Below are 17,905 nucleotides of genomic sequence, written 5' to 3' on the forward strand. Positions count from 1 at the left end.
TTTGATAGTAGCAAATCTGAAAAGGTGATAGCATTTGTGTCAAGGACTTTAAAGGGTGCTGAGAGGAACGACTCAGTCATTGAATGAGAGACATTGACTATGTATTGGGTGATTAATCATTTTAAGTTTTTCTTGTGGGACAGGAAATTTAAAGTGAAGTCGGACCACAAACCATTAGTTCAATTGTTCAAAAGTGGGAACTGGGCTGTTGGTTCACCCAGGATCAGTAGGTGGTGTTTAGGTCTGCAAGGACATCATTTTGGAGTGTGTTATTTGCCAGGTAAAAACAACGTGGTGACGGATTGCCTATCAAGAATGCATCCTATGGGATGAAAGTAGGAGATGCAGAGAGAGAGGAGTGAAGAGAATATTGTGGCAGAGGTTGACATACGATGTGTAGGGCAGAGGAGTCAGCAAAGAGTGAACAAATGGATAAAGACATGCAAAGCATCCGAGAATGGACTGTGGAAGGGTGGCCCGGCAAAGAGTTTTTGGAGAAGAAGTTTGAAGTGTGGTGGGAGGTTAAAGATGAGTTGAGCATAATTGAGGGGAAGTTGAGGAGGGGTACGTGTGCCATGCCTCCGGAAGGAGTTAGAAGTATACTGGTAGAGTTGGCTCATATGGGGCATTTCGGGGAGGGGCCACAAAAAGGAAATTGAGAAACAGTTATTGGTGGCCAGGAATGGACAGAATGGCTGAGAGATTTGTCGAAGATTGTACTCCATGTAGCATGACTGATAAAAACAAAGTGGTGAGAGAAACTCTGCTTATTCCTAACTTTGTCTCGAACCAACCATGGAGGAAACTAGCTGTAGACATTATGGGGCCGATGTCGGGGTTAGGTGATGGTTTGAAGTATATATTTCTGTTGGTGGATTTCCACACCAAGTGGGTAGAGTGGGAGGTTGTCAAAGAGGTGACGGCAAAGGATCTAGGGTCATTTTTGGAAAAAGTCTTCCTAAGAGAAGGGTTTCCATCAGAAATTGTCTCTGATAACGGGCTTCAGTTTTTGTCAGATTTCATGAAGAAATTCTTAGATAGTTACGCCATTAAGCATACACGGACGGCTCTTTATCATCCCAGAGCTAATGGGCTAGTGGAAAGGACCAATAGGTTCATTAAAGGGGGGATTCAATTAGCATTGCGTTCAGGACAACCATTGAAATAGAGAGTGAGCGGGTGTTAAGCAGAGCGCTTTTCAAATTTGTGTTGACCTTATTGGTGTTTGCCGTCTTGGCAGAGGTAATATGCAAGGTTGCATCCGACTAATGGAGAGGGAAAGATTTATCATCTGTCTCAAAGTGAGGCAGGGGTAGAACACAGGAATTTGTAACTGTATTTAGTGGCTGTAAATCACTCATAATGGGAAGGAATCCACTGGCCGACACAGCCAGAGCCGAGAGGGCCAGAAGGGATCCATGATTATCTAAAGGGAGTGGCGCTTCTGTGCATAGATCCTTATTGATTTTTTCAGAGCAAAAATCTTGTGGGCAGTCATCCTTAGATACGAGAATAGAATTGACTAAAGGCAGGGCAAATGGAAGGTCTAATCTCAAGGAGAGATATTTATCCATGATGGCAAGGCAGCAAGCCTTTTGGGCCACAAGCAGCAGATTGAGGCTATCTAGGTAACCCATGTTGGTACCGACAATAGGTCATCTGATTGCTCAAAGAGTACAGGATACAACAGTGTGAAGGAGTACCAGGCCACCAAAGGGTGCCACAGCTTACGTCAAAGTACGTAATACAGTGGAATGTACAGCTATCAACACAACGCAATGGCCGAGCACACAATAAGCATGCAGTGAGTTATACCTCACAAGGGTTCAAAAAGGGTACAAATTTAGATTCACAGGAGGAAGAAGCCGACTCGTCGATTCCGACGATGACTGGGGAAGACTGGGCTTGTCTCAGGTGCGCCTGGTCACCTGATTTGAGGAGCCTGGAGCTGCTGGGAAATGCAGTTTCCCTGGCCAACTAGTTCAAGCGAAATGCATAAAGCTAAATGCTGCTTTTAAAGTGAGTAGGCTAACCTCACATGCAGCCAGGCACACAATCTACAGACGTGTTGGAGTATCTCACAGAAATGTACAAAAAGTACTTTGATTTCAATTAAAGAGCACCAATCACTCATTCATTTTGGCAGTAGCAAGAATAACACAAACACAGATGCAATGTAGTAAGAACCCTGAGAGTGTGCCCCACAGCAGATTAAATAGCTGGGGAAGACTGGGTTTGTCTCGTGTGTGCCGGCGCTGGTGTGCCTGGTCACCTGATTTGAGGAGCCTGGGGCTGCTGGAAAATGTAGATTCCCATGCCAAGTAGCTCAAGCTAAATGCATAAATCTAAATGCTAAATGCTGCTTTTAAAGTGAGTAGGCTAACCTCACTTGCAGCCAGGCACACAATCTACAGAACGTGATGGAATCTCACAGACATTTACAAAAAGTACTTTGATTTCAATTAAAACGCACTAAACACGCATTCAATGTTGGCAGCAGCAAGAATAACACACACACAGATGCAAACTAGTAAGGACCTGAGAGCATGCACCACAGCAGATTAAATAGCTGGGGAAGACTGGGCTTGTCTGAGGTGCGCTGGCGCTGGTGCGCCTGGTCTCCTGATTTGTGGAGCCTGGGGCTGCTGGGAAATGTGGTTTCCTTGGCCAAGTAGTTCAAGGTAAATGCTAAATACTGCTTTTAAAGTGAGTAGGCTAACCTCACATGCAGCCAGGCACACAATCTAGAGAACGTGATGGAATCTCACATAAATTTACAAAAAGTACTTTGATTTCAATTAAAGCGCACCAAACACGCATTCAATTTTGGCAGCGGCAAGAATAACACACACACAGATGCAAAGTAGCAGTACATTTGAATGATGACCTCCCTGGCTCCAAAGGCTGATGGTAAATGGGTACACCTTGGTAGGACCCGATCAATCAGAGCGAAAATCCCCTGATTAGGTACCAGGAGACTAAACCATTCTGAAATCTACAAGATACTATATGCCAGAGTTTATTCACCTATCCGAGAAACCCTTGCAAAGCTGGAGGGAAAAGATATTGCCTGAGTTGTCAGTTCCACACTGGCAGAAATCACTTGCAGGTATCTTGGTGAACATCAGAATGGCGGGAAGACTGCTACAACAATAACTCTGTCTCTGAATTTGGCAATCGAGCAGTGTGCACATGTGTGCATCTTAGCCCTAACTAGGCCAACGTTCACAAAGGCTCATTGGTCTCAAACTAGTGTTTGTCAGCGTAAGTGGACACTTGTGGGTGAACCTTATAGAGATGGATATGGAGAAAGGGCTGATTGGTTGAGTTTGTTTGCTATGTTCTGATTTTTCTGGTCAAGGCAGGTACTATACAATGGGCCACTGCCAGGCACCTTGAAAAGAAATATTCATGCCCATTGGCACCTTTTCTATTTAAAATGCTCATACATTTTCTTTTGCTTTATTGGATTGGCTCCCCTCAGATGTGCACAAAATTAATCACCTGAAGTCTCATTTCCATTGCTGTGAAAAAGCCTCTATTTCTATTGCCGTCAAAGCAGGGCGGTTGGCTCAAACAACTAGCATGTTATGCAAGTTGCTAGAATCCTTCCGAAAGTTATGTAAGGGTGCAGAATGAGGAGATGGACACACAGGTGGCATGCTTGTTGGCATAACATGTCATTTAAATGAAAAAGAAAGGAAAAACCTATCCGTCCCTATTACTAAAAGGGGTTCCCCTGCCTCAACTAAAATGCTACAGAGTATGTCAGGATGTCCATGAACTCAGGTACTGTGTAAGAAAAAAACTATTTACAACCCTTACACTTACAACTAAACTAAAAAAAGGGGTTTTGCTGTTCTCTTGGTCCAGAAGAATGACTTCCTTATTCTGGACAGGCAGCATTCCATATCATAAAAACTGGTCCAAGTTAAGGAAAAACAAAGTTCAAAAGTAACTCCTTGTACTGCCAAGAGAATGCCTCCCTTCTCTTTGCTTTTTCACAATGTTAAATAAAACAACACCAGGGGTATGATTCCCATCCCAAGTACCTTTGTGTTCTTTGCTAAGTATCTCTGTGCGTTCTCCCCATCTCTCTCTCTCTCTCTCCAGGGCTCTTTGCTCTCTCCGGCTGTCTCTGCAGTGGTACAAGTGGGATGGTTAGAGGTTCTCTCGATTGTACGGGCTGCAACAGCAGCTCCATTCAGGTTCCTGCACTTTCTCTCGTGGGCTCAACCACTGATGTGGCCACTCAGCAGCAGGAAGGTGGTTTGAGGCTTGCCTCCACCTAGCCTCCAATTCTCACACCTTCTTGCCCGCCTGCCTGACTTGGGACACCTTGGGCACGACCTCCATGTCCCAGTCAACAGTCTTATCCCCATGCCCAGCCAGATGACTTCCTTGCCCTACTCTCCTCCAGGGAGGATCTCTCGCTATCGTGTATCCTTCTTCCCTTTTCAAGATTAAGACAATCATATTGAGTTTCCTTTGACTAGCAGCTCATATTGGTTCTGCGGAGCAGTTGTTATTACTCCCCACCTCTTCCTCGTCTCAGTGGTTGTTAACAGTGGGTCCTTCAACTCCTCCTTATTCTTCCTTGTCTCAGTTTTTCCTATTTCCCTAGTTTTACAGAAGTACAGGGGATAGGAAGGTAGGGATGGAGAAAGCGGGTGTGAAGGGGAGGTGTAGGTGTTGGGTAAATACTACGTTCTCCCTGAACAGTCGTCACTAGCCCCATAGGGTGCTTCCCTCCCCGTGTGATCCACCTGCTGAGCACCACCCCCAGCCAGACTATCGGGTAGCAGCCTCACCTCCCTGGCCTCATGAGAAGGGCTGCCCCACAGAAGCAGGGATGACATCCTGAGATTCGTCCCAGTATTCTATTATATATTAATGTATATTACAGTTTATATTTTATAGCACAAACCTTGTTCAGGAGCAACAGAGAGCTGTACAGGTCATCAAGCAAATCAACAGCAGCACGAATTTAACAAGTCACTAAGCGAACATTATTAATAATTATCATATAACAAAATATGAATAGTGATGTATATAAGATAGCCAGAATCTCGGTTACAATACCAGCTGGTCAGATAGCACAGTGAGCTAAGCGATTGCCTCTGATATCTGTGCGCAGCCTGCTGTGACTGGTTCGAGTCTTTGCAGGGTCAACTCAGCCTTTCATCCTTCCGAGGTCAATAAATTGAGTACCACTCTGTGGGATGATAGTGGGCCTCATTACAACCTTGCTGGTTCAGAAACAATGGACCGGCAAAGTACAACTCTGCTGGGTGGGTGTCCTCCCGCCCGGCAGGTCTTACCTGGCAGGCAGACCGGCCTCCGCCCACAGAGTTTCATGGAAGCCCTGCATCCTTATTAACTGTGCCAGTGTTTCCATGATTCCCATTCCGATGGACTCTATAGGTATGAGGAACAACATTTTACCGGCGCCTGACTTTCCGGCCCGCCGGGGTTGTAATACCCTGGTGTTACCGGCAACTCAGGCGCTGGTAACTGTTTACGGGTCCGGCGGCTACCTGCCAGTTTTACTTCCACGGTTACCACCGGACCCGTAATGAGACCCAATGTCTTCTGTTATTACAGTGCTCTGAGACCTAAGGGTGTGTAGCGCTATACAAAAGAATAATTTGTAAAGTCATGACAGTGACAAACATGAGCATATACCTTTTACATCCCTGTGGGTTCTGTGACATGTATGGGAGAAAAGGTCTTCAAGACCCCCTCCCTCCATTCCAACCCACGTGCAGAGTATGATTCGTCCACCTGCCACCCTTTCGCCTGTGGCCAGGGATGCGGGATGGCATTTATAATATGATGCTCATGATAAACGTAAACGTGTTATCTATATTATGATCATAGTTTGTATATTACCCAATGTAGTTGTAAACACACTGGCCCAGTTTTACCCCACTTCCTAATGCTTCCGTGGACTGGCTACAGGTCACAGGGCCCTCTCTCCCCTCTCCTGCAGCGCCGCGCACTCAGCCCCCGCCATTCTTCCCCGTCAGGCTGAGCTGACAGCTAAAGGCCCTGGTTTCACTGATGCTGTGATGCTACAAATGTAACCTCTCACCCTCCCGATGAGCCTGCACCAAGTATCCACCCTCCCCTCAGCCCTCTGACACATGACGTTACCATGAACTTGCCCTGCACACCCGGACTCTGGTCAACAAAATATTGACAATAAGCCCCTTACCCCCTAGCCGTTTGATGCAACGACTGAAGACATTTTATCAATGTACCACCCCAGATCACCCCAGACTCCTGATCCCATGTGTATCAATATATTCTCTTTACACTAAAAAACAATAAACCATCCTCACATGGGATCCTAGGAATTGTATAATTAATGAATGTGTAAAAAGACTGTGGTAAATTGATTAGGCACCTGGACCTAAGTAGTCTCACTTTTTATTGTCTAGGTCAAACATCTAGTGATATGACTCTTGTATGCAAGGTATGTGTGGCCACAAGGGCAGAACATTAAGTAGGGTATATCATCGTGACTCGGACATCTCGCCTGACCCTGCACCACGTGCTCCCTGAAGTGACCAACACCATGCCAGCCAATACAGGAACACTGCTCCTAAAGAATGGATACTGTCCTGTTCTCCTTGTCCAATGGCCGCAACTCGATGTATCACCTATATCAGACGTAATAGCCGACATGATTTTGTAATATATTGTGCATCTTCTAATATTCTGGCTGAGCACTCTCGGAGTTTGCAGAGTTCTCTGCTTGCCCTATTTTGGTTTTAGATAAACTTTACTTTTTATCTTTACCCGCACTTGGTCCTGGTCTCATTTCCTCCTGGGGTGTGTCTGTTATTGACTCTCATTGGGGAGTTCCTATTGCATTTGGGGGACGCTCACTTTCAAGTGGTGACCCCTGGATGTGATTTGCCCCTTTGTTTCTTTTGGCACGAGATGTCCCGGCCACAGCGGAGACTAAGGGAGCGCCCCCTCAAGAGAGCTGCCTGCCTATGGCAACCAGTACACTTAGACGTGCGCACACAGTAGGGCGAGGAGAGGGTGCGGGTCAAACTGTGCAAAACCCACCGTACCGCTCGCCGGAGCTGGGGGCGACCATTGAGTTCGGGGCAGCGCCTGGACAGACCGGGTCCGGAGGGTCTCAGATCAAGACGGATGCATGAGTATCAAGTCCGAGTGACGCTAAAGGCAGACCCTCCAGCTTATAGCGATCCCGCAAAATGCCACAAAAATGGCCGCTTTGCGCAAAATGCTGCGAAAACGGCCGTTTTGTGCAAAAACAGCATCTTTTAAAAAAAATAAAAATGTACATTAAAATTATACTCAGGGTGCCAGGTCCTAAACATTTTTTTACACAAGAAATGAAATGCGCTAACACATCTCATCACTGCGCCCCAAAAAAAGTGCAGCCCAATCCACAAGGGACACATGAATGGGCACATTTTATATGCACGCCCATTCAGATGGCCTTTTTCACCTCCTTGATCAAATAAAGTGGTGTTTCTGTCAATTTGAAAGCGCAGCCCTCATTTCCAAGCAAGATGCACTTTTAAATGTGCAGAAATTGTAGGCAACCCTACGCGCATGGGATGTGGGGCTGCCACTGCATGACAGGGTCGTGGGTGTAAATGACACACCCACGAGAATAATAGAGATAGGTCAGGAAGAAAATTTGGGGGTGGAAGGAGGGCGCATGGTATCCGATAGGGAGCAGAAATTCTGGTGCGACATAGAGGAGCAAGAACAAGAAGAAAGGAGGCTGGGGATCGCAACGGGTGGGGAATCGGCAGGGATGGAGCAGACACCTGTAGAAAAGTGATGGAGGAAGAATGGAACAGAAGGTTGAGAAACAGGATGGGGCGAATGGCAATATTGGGGAAAAAGGCAACGAAGGTAAGTACCGGAAAGATAGCCAAAAGCAAGTTGCAATTGCCACTGATACAAAGGGGAGGAGGAAGGCCTAATTATATTCCCCGGGGCCAAATGGATAAGGCAAATTTACTAAAACTGTTGCCCCCGCTTTCAGGGGGGGCAAACAAATGGATCTACGCATTTGAGAAAAACACTGCTGGGGTTCCCCTGGCAATAGGTGATGTTTAAAGTTTACTATTATCCGCACTAGGTGAATAACATTAGATTGCGACCGCCATGATGGGGCATCGTTCAACACCATAAGGGCAAGTGTATGGTATGCACTAAGAGACCCTTTCCCCAATACACCATAATTACAGTCTGTAATGCAGTGCACCATGGGAGAGGAGGAGGATGCAATGGCCTTCATTTTACAGGTGCAGGAGATGTGGAGGGCAGAGACGGGCACGGCGTGGGACCAATCAACCTCCCTATTTTACTTCATAATAAAACGAGGCCTCCCCAAAGACGTCCAGAAGGCGCTTGATAAAATAGCTGGGATAGAAGCCAAAGGCTGGCCAGAAATACAGAGCATAATAGTACAACATTGCAAACGAATCAAAGAAAGAGAAAGAGAGAGACTGGCAGACGAAACTAGTGAAGGTCACAGCAGCAGTAGCCGCCCTCCCCACAGACAGAGAACGAGAGGAGGAGGAGGGGTCAGTAGCAATACAGGCCAGAGAAGCAGCAAACGGGGCAGGAAATGGACAAGAGCAGTGGAATGGTGAAGAATAATATGGAGGGCCACAATGACAAACATCACAGCAAGGAAGGAGCACCCGAGGAGGAAGAGGTGGGTACAGAGGATCTAGAGGAGGTGGATATGGGTACGCAGGGTATGGGGGACAGGGACCCAGAGAGGGACCCGGAAATTGCTGGAACTGTGGGAGGTGGGGACATTTCTCAGAGTGTCGAAGCCGCCCAATGAACAATTACCCAAATGAACAGCAGTACAGCCACTCCCACCCAGGAAGTTCACATGGGCTGCCCATGGGTGGCAGAAGAAGGGAGAAGCAGCCTGATCAGAGCTACACAGACAATCGCCGAGCACCACCACAGAATGTACAACAACACCCACAGTCACGAGAACACATGGCTGTGCTGCTCTGCAACATTCTATGAAATCACCACAGATGTTCTGAATCTATTTTATTTGGGGTTTAAAGACTTAGGGGGTCATTACAAGGTTGGAGGTAAGGGATTACCGGCACCGGTAAGGGCACCGGTAATCCCTTACCGCCCTACTATGAGGTCCCTTAGCAGGTCCCTTCCTTAACGCCTGGTTTTACTGGGCATTATGGAAGGGACCCGTTAAGGGACTTCAGAGCTAATAACGGTACCGCAATTTGTGGTACCGTTATTAGCACCTTCCCCCTTCCCATTGAGCCCTATGGGGGCTGAAATGGGAATGGGGAATGGCTTTTTCAATGGGGACTTACCGGTCCCGCAAAGGTCGGAATAGACCGTTAAGTCCCCATTGAACAGGGCCAGACACGGTACCAGTATTGGAGGTAGTCATGGCGCTAATAGCGCCATGACTACCTCCAACCTCGTAATGAGGCCCATGGTCCCTGTTCAAGGTAAGCCCTTCGTCACAACAGCAAATGGTGCTCCCGAACCCTTTGGAGGAGTGGCAGTAGTATCAGGAAATGTTTTTGATAATGAAGGAAACACAAGATATTCAGCATAGGACAGCCCACAGAGAGCACTTGTGTGTCCAGTACTATCAACGACCGTCAATGCAGCAGAGGAACGACTGGTGGGGGCGGAGATAGGAAACAAACAGTTCATTTTCATGTTGGATTCGGGAACAGAAAAATCATGCCTGCGAGAAGGAAGGTTTCTGCTATCTAATCTCAAAATGGAGACGCAGGGGTTCTCTGGGGCGGTGGTCGAGGTTCCATACACAGAATAATTAGATGTAACAGTGGGGGGCAAAACAGTGCAAGCACCCCTATTGTATGATGAAGAATCACCAATAAATTTGCTGGGGAGGGACCTCCTTAGTAAGCTCAATATGACCATTTCCATTACAGAAAGAGGGATAGTGTGCTCTACTCCTGGGATCTGCCCAATGCAAGCAATGCTACTAATACACACACAAGCCACGGCACCAAAGGTGCGTGGGATACCAGTTGACCCGGGCATGTTTATTCAAGGGCTAAAGACATTAGCGCGCGTGGTATCTGAACTAAAACGTCAAGAATGGAGAGTGCCAACAGAATTTGTGTTTCGCCCTGTAGCACGCCCTGAGATAATGGCAGGAACAGTGATGTCACTAGATTTGCATGGAGTGCTGGTGTCCGCACAGAGAATAGCAGTAATTGGAATAGACATACATGGATGTGAATGGCAAACAGTGTTGTGTATCAATGCCAACACACCCCATAGAGATTTATCTGACGAGGAACTATTCACTGATTCAGACAGTGACAGGGAAATAATAATGGAGATAGCAATCCCCTGTGACATAATGATTCAGACAAGACAAGTGCCCGTACAACTTATGACGGTGGTGGGCGCATCACCTGCATTTTTCAATGATGACATGCAACTTGTGCCAAAAGAAGTGTGGACAACAGGCCCACATGATGTAGGGTTGTTGCGTGAAGTGACCCCAGTGAAAATAAAACTCAAACCTGGGGCATTGTTGCTTCGGGTGAAACAGTATCCCCTGTCACAGGAAGCAGAGGAAGGGATAAAAGAAACTATATCTGCCTTATTACAACAAGGGATACCCTCAAATTCACCATGTAACATTTGTATCTACTCCATTAAAAAAGCAAAGGGAGGGGCACGGAGGATGATACAGGACCTACGCCCCCTCAATGACATCATACAAAAAGAATTCCCACTTGTCCTAAATACAGCAGCAATTTTGTGCGGTATACCCAAAGATGCATCATGTTTCACAGTAGTGGATCTGAAGAACGCATTCTTATCAGTGCCACTGGATCCTGAACCACACTATTTGACAGTGTTTACCCTGAGGGCAAGAGATATGAGCATTGCAGGTTGCCTCAGGGATACTGTAAGAGCCCAAGCATATTCAACAGGATCGTTCATGAAGATCTTGGAAACACTGATGCAAAGAGCACAATCATTCAGTTTGTAGAAGATCTCTTGATTTTTGGGAAGAATGAGGACGAATGTAGGCAAGATTCTGTGACACTACTAACACTTCTGGCACACAAAGGTTACAAAGTGGACAAGGAAAAATGACAATACTGTTTAACAGAGATATTGTATTTGGGTCAGCTAATATCTAAGGATGGCAAAAGGGTAATCCCCAACAGGGTAGCAACAGTAGGAGCCGTGAATGAACCTAGAACAGTGAAGGAGATGCAGAAATTTCTCGGCATGTGCAATTACTGCCGTGCATGGATCTCAGAATACGCAGGGTACACAAAACCACTTTTACAGGGCCTTAAGGAAGCACAGAGAGAGAACGTAGCAATACAATGAACACAAGACATGCACAATGCCTTCAATACATTGAAAGAACTGATATCAACAGCACCCGTCCTAGCAAACCCAGACTATGAGCGCACATTTTATTTATTTTCGGATTGCAATGGGACACTAATGACAGCAGTATGGACACAAAAAACATCATTGGGTCACAAGCCTCTGGCGTACTACAGTGGTACACTAGACGCAGTGATGCAAGGACACTTCACTTCAAGAGCACACTGACTACACAGAGAGCCACAGAAAACGAAATAATTCTCTCAAGCGCAAATATACACATAGTGAGATGTAAAACAGTGAACACAGCCACTTTCCTCACAGAAGCATGCACGGTGGAAGACATGCAGACAGACGATTGTGCCACATACAGAGGGGAAGATGATGGTACACCCACAGCCAGTGAGGATGCATTGACTGAAGGAGAGATTTACTTCATAGATGGGTCAGCATCAATCAATTGTGCAACAGGAGAAAATCATGTCGGGGTAGCGGTGGTACGCCTAGAAGAAGGTGAGTACTAAGTAATAGTGCAGAAAAGGTTTCCGGACAATTTTTCAGCACAGGCAGCAGAACTAGTAGCACTAACTGAAGCATTACACACGCCAAAGGGATGTGCAGTGACAATATACACTGATTCTGCATACATGACCACAACAGTACATGGAGGGTTGCACGCTTGGGAAGGAGGGGATATCGGAGAGGAGATGGATCCCCAGTGCAACACGCCAAATTGTTGGTAGAGTTAATTGAAGCACTAAAAGAACCGACGATTGTGGCATTGGTGAAATACCAGGCCCATACCAACAATAATGATGTCATCTCATTAGGGAACGGGGCAGCGGATGCTACCACCAAAGAAGCGTCATATCTAGTTAAAGAAACTACAGGTGAGTACATCTTACAACAACATGTAGAAGAAGAACAAAGGGAAGGATACAACTCCATGCTCAAAAAACCTACACTGGACCCAAATGTCCCCACCAATAATCGTCCCATCACTTCTGAAAACACTCGATAGATTTGCATACCTTCAGATCCCAACATTTCTTGAATCCCACAGCCTCCTAGGCCTCCGCTAGTCAGGCTTAACGCCCTGGTTATGGAACCGAAACCGCCCTCTTGGACCTCAAAATTCAAATGGACCAAATTAAAGACAAGGGGGAAATTCTCCTCCTACTTAACCTCTCTGCAGCTTTAGAATTAGTTAACGACAATATACTCTGCCAATACCTCGCCCTAGCTGTAGCTGCCCACTTCTAGACCAACGCTACAAATAGGATTAAATCCTGCATATCCAACCGCATGAGGAGAGTTTTCTCCACCTCTGCAGCTGCTTCACCGTCCCCAGTCTCTTGCCGAGTTCCCAAAGGCTCATGCGTCTCACCAACACTGTACAACATGTTTACTAAGCCACTATTCGACCTCCTAGACAAACTTGGAGTCAACGTATGCCAATTGTGCAGACGACACCCAAATGCTCCGACCGATCACCGGAAACTATGACACCGATTCCAACTTACTGAATAAAATCTTCCTCACCATTCAAAGTTGGATGGCGCAACATGAGCTTTGTCTTAATGATGAAAAAACAGAGCTACTCATCATTGGCAGTCAATCTAGGTTAAATATTCTATCCCAATCCTACAAACTCTTCACCATTGACGGTTACACTATCACGGTAGCAAAGGAGGTAAAAACCCTAGGAGTTTACCTATATTCATCACTTTCCCTAACAAGGCAAGTAAACGCCATAGCCTCAGCAGCGGTTTACACTGCCAAACTGATCGTCGCTAGCAGACCTTTCTGAACCACAAAGCCAACCGTACGATGAGAGTGTTCTCCCCTGTAGCGGCAGCGGACCCAATCCAGATCACTTGTGGTGTCCCACAAGGCTCATGTGTCTCCCCGACAATGTACAATATCTTTACTAAGCCTCTCTTCGACAAACTTGACAAATTAGGGGTAACCTATACGAATTATGCGGACGATACGCAGATTCTCATACCTCTATCAGGCAACTTTGTCGAAGACACAGCTCTAGTAAACAAAATCTACCTCCTCATTCAGGCATGGATGGCCTCCCACGGCCTCTGCCTAAATGACGACAAAACTGAGATATTAATACTGGGGTCTGACTCCAACCTAAAAAAACTGAGTCCCAACTATCGTAATTTCAACATAGATGGCAACACAATCAAGGTGGCCACCGAGGTAAAAACTCTAGGCTTTTACCTCGATTCCACTTTATCTCTTAAAAAACAAGTTAACACCCTGGCATCCTCTACAGCGTACACCTGTAAACTAATCAGGACCTGTAGACCTTACCTCTCTAAAACCAACTGCATCATGCTTGCCAATGCATTAGTCATGTCCAAACTGGACTATTGCAATGCCCTCTATGCAGGTGCCAACAAATCCATCATAAATAAAATGCAAATCCTCCAAAATAAGGCTCTTAGAGCAGCCCTTGACATACGCCAAAAAGCACATATTTCAAACATTAGGAAAGACCACCACTGGCCCAAAATTAGCGACAGAGTCCTGCTCAAGACACTATCGCTTACCCACAAAGGGCTCAACAACACTGCTCCCCCCTACATCTCAGCCAGACTGACTATAAAATCATCCAGGCACCACACTAGGGCTACTAACCACTACCTGCTCGAAACCCCCCGATTCAGACGTTCCAAAGCGGGCGGAGCAAGCTTCCCTGTCAGAGCTGCCCAGGCCTGGAACGCATTGCCCATTGCACTGAGAGCCAACCTACCCTACTCTAATTTTAGATGCAAGGTAAAAAACTGGCTCTGGACTAACGACAACTAACTCTCGTGGCACCCAATGACCACGATACCTTTCTCTAAAATGATTCTGCTCTCATACCTATACCTGTACACTCCCTCAAAACTGTAATATGCTAGTTTTTTTTCTTCCACACGGCGTGTAATGACATGTTCTTACTGCACTGTTATGTTCTTTTTTTTTTCTATACTCTGTATGTAACCTAAGCTTAAGTAACCTTGTACCTGCTGCGCCCGGCTACCCCTGGATTTTGTGCGCATTATCAAATAAATAAACAACAACAACAGAAAACTGTATCACCCTCACCAGAGCACTTATCTTATGAAGCATTAACTACTGTAACTCCCCCTTTGTAGCCTCCAACGCCCGAAACATCAACAAACTACAAATATTCAGAACAATGCCATCAGAGCCACCCTCAACATACCTAAAAAAGAACACTCATTAGTTAGATGCAATATCCACTGGCTGTCAGTTCGAGATCACATCAAATTCAAAACCCTGTCATTAACTCACAAATGCCTTTCGAATAGCGCTTCGATCTACCTAGCCAGACACAATTCTAAAGTCCAGTCTAACAGACCCACCCGCTCAGCCTACTCTTGCCATATTGCCATCCCTAGGTTTAGATGACAAAAAGCTGGAGGCTCCAGCTTCCCGGTGATTGCGGCCAAACAATGGAACTCCATGCCCCTGGCCTTGAGATCAGACCCATCCCTTTGGTCCTTCTGCAAAGGCTTCAAAACCTGGCTCTTCTCCCAAGACTCCTAGAAACGTTACGACTACATAACAACTTGCACCTTTGCTCTACTATCCCGCCACTAGCTCCCTCTAGCATCCCCTACCCATCCCGTCCACACCCCTTCTGCTTCCCACACATAACCGCCCCTATAATCGTAACAAGCAAGCAAATGCCTGGCACCCTAGATATGGTTACTAAATGCACTTTCATGTATCCTATGTAACTAACATCTGTAACTCTTGTAAACGTTGCCTGTAACCTATGTAAGCAACTTCCTAACCTATTACCCATGCAAGCTAATCATGCAATGTCTGTGACCTATTATTTGTGCAAGCAACCACTGTAACCAACCCTCTTAAGCAAAAAGCACCTAGATGCCTCCGGGTTATGTGCGCTATACAAATGACAAATAAATAAATCAAATAAATAATCATTTTGGTTGGGATGCAGGAAAAATGTTCCCTTGAAGTAGTCCTTGCTAAGAGCTGGCTTGTTTCACTTTCCCTCAATGCTGCCTCCACAATGAAGTCTAGATTCTGCATCTTTAACCTTGTATGTCTTTCTCAGAAAGAGTAATATTTTCCAGTTTACCTGTCTTCCTTTTGACCTGTGTCAGCTTCTTGGTGTTTTACAAAACTGTTACACCCAGTGGTAGGCTGTCTGAGAGCAAGAGGGATACTTCTTATTATTTATCTGGACTATATCTTTTTTATGGCCAGTTCTTCAACAGAAATGTCTCATTATCAGGACATATTACTAAGTCTTTTAGAATCACTGGCATTTGTGATAAACTGGAATACAAACTTGTTCAGAGGATGTATTTCCAAGAGTTGCGATCAACTCAAGATATTCCACCCCTCCAAGATTATGGCAGTCAAAAAGGTATGTAGTGCTCTTCAGACATTAAAGAACACATTTATGTGCAAAGGTTTTCATGTTAAGATGGAGTTGTCCTCCAACATAAGGCAGGGAAAGATTGTTTTGTGTTTTTTTCATTTGAAAACATATAGTGACATTGTCATTTTAATTTCTGCCTAGATCTTCTATTAGAGTCTGACACATGCCCCAAGGGCTGGGGCCACAGAGGTGGTGACATTTCCCTAGAGTGTGATGATCATCTCAGTGTCTCTAGCACAGATGAGTTATTCAGAGGTTCAAACACATTCATTCATGATTTCTTGTCTTGCAAAGCGTAGGGTTTGGTGCTCCATCTGCTTTCGGACAGCCTGTGTCTCTGTGGACAAGTATAAGAACAATCTTGGAGGGCCAAGGTCCAGGCTCTTCTGCACTATGTACACGTTCTTTTGGAGGTGTTTCCTTCAACATAAGACAAAGGTCACAGGAGAATACCTTTCAAGCAATGAGAATGCAGTGATGGACTTTATTTCCAGCCACTGGCCACAAGGGCAATTGGTGTATGTCTCCAAGAGCTTTTCATCACCTCTGGGAAGTGTAAGGTCACCTTCTGATAGACATCTTGGCCTTTCTTCTCAATGCACAATCTCATCCAGTTCTTCTGTTGCCAGCCAGATCCAGCTGCAGATGCAACAGAAGCTTGCTAGCAGTGCTGGTTTCAGGACTGCATTAACCATTGCCTCCCACTTGCTTCATTTCTAGGACGTTGTTGCATACCCAATGAAGGTAGGCCATGATAGTACTGGCCACTCCTTTGTGGAATGCTCAGATCTGTTGCTGGATTCCAACGACAGTGGTCATCCTCTTTGAGACTCAGGCAACGTACAGCTGATTTCCTGGTCAACCAAAGGAGTTTCAGATTCAGAACTGGTATGCAACTCAAGGGCAAAACAAAAAGATGATGGCTGGAAGGTTTTGGATTAATCATAACCAAGGACACGGCTCTGAGCAACCCTCCAGACCATCGTTTTTCAGACTGCCAAGCCATTACAGAAGGGGACACTGATGGCTTTTCTATTTTTTCTTTCAGACTGTTTCCTGGGCACATCTATAAAAAGAAGACGAATATTAGAGGTTCAGAGGACTCAGGGGATAGAGTGGCCCATTAGTTGGGGATACATTGATGATCAGGTGATATCAGGTGATACCAGTGCTAAAATAAATTGCTTTCAAGGTATCTTGCTGCTGTTGAAAACAAATAAAAGAGTGCATGCATCAGTCTCACCTCTGTATCTTGACTCTGTCAAATCTCTAGGAGTAATCAACATTCATAAGAATTGTTTTTACATTATCACACCGGGAACTTAAAAACATACATACCACTTCCTGTACTTTGAGAAATAGTACATTTTTATAATCTTCTTTGATTTTCATCATACTTCTGTTCTCACAAGTGGGTGATCCGACTGGCAACAGAACAAGCATCAGTGGAGGAATTCCGAAGATATATCTGAAGAAAACTAAATTGAAATAAAATAAAAATAAAAATGTAATAGGAAATTATAATATCTAACTGCGCAAAATGAAATTTATGTAAAATGGACTAGGGCACTGAGCATCCTCTAATTAATTGTTCCATGCTGTAAATAAATGCTAATGTTTGCTATTCCCATTGTCCCATAGTAACACACGTATGTGCAGTGCCATGTTTGGCATCTGGTGGTTAAGTATTGCAGGCTGTTTTCTTCAAAATTAAAAGTAGTTGGCGATTGGGGCGTTCTGCTCATATTATCCCTATTCTACGTATGCAAGTTCCTCGGTGCGAATGCCCTGAGATTGATTGGACTTAGAGCAGGTTGTTTTAGTATTACAGCAATGTGTTTTATGTGATGCCTGCATGTGGAAGTTGGGTGGGCCCAAGTGCCTCTAAACAGATACAAGCAAGTGAAAGACTATTACTGGGTATATAAAGCTTATCTTCTGGGGCTTGTAAACTGGTTTAGATTGACATGCTTTGCATAGAATAAGTAACTTCTGGCAGAGCGCACATTTGGGGTTGGTGATATAATTCTTTAGCAATGTGTATCACTCTTAAATACACCTTGCAACGCTGGA

The 17,905-nt window shown here is 45.4% G+C and overlaps 1 protein-coding gene across 1 annotated transcript in view; it reads right to left on the reverse strand.

Annotated features, from left to right (window-relative positions):
• IL7 (interleukin 7) overlaps positions 1-17,905 on the reverse strand; it is a 405,016-nt gene that overhangs the window by 180,798 nt on the left and 206,313 nt on the right. Inside the window, exon 2 of the mRNA XM_069621245.1 lies at positions 17,171-17,310. Within this exon, the coding sequence (XP_069477346.1) occupies positions 17,171-17,310 (140 nt within the window). The remainder of the gene's footprint in view (positions 1-17,170; positions 17,311-17,905) is intronic.

The sequence above is a fragment of the Ambystoma mexicanum genome, chromosome 5q (assembly GCF_040938575.1).
Source record: "Ambystoma mexicanum isolate Mex_15411 chromosome 5q, UKY_AmexF1_1, whole genome shotgun sequence".
Lineage (NCBI taxonomy): Eukaryota > Metazoa > Chordata > Amphibia > Caudata > Ambystomatidae > Ambystoma > Ambystoma mexicanum.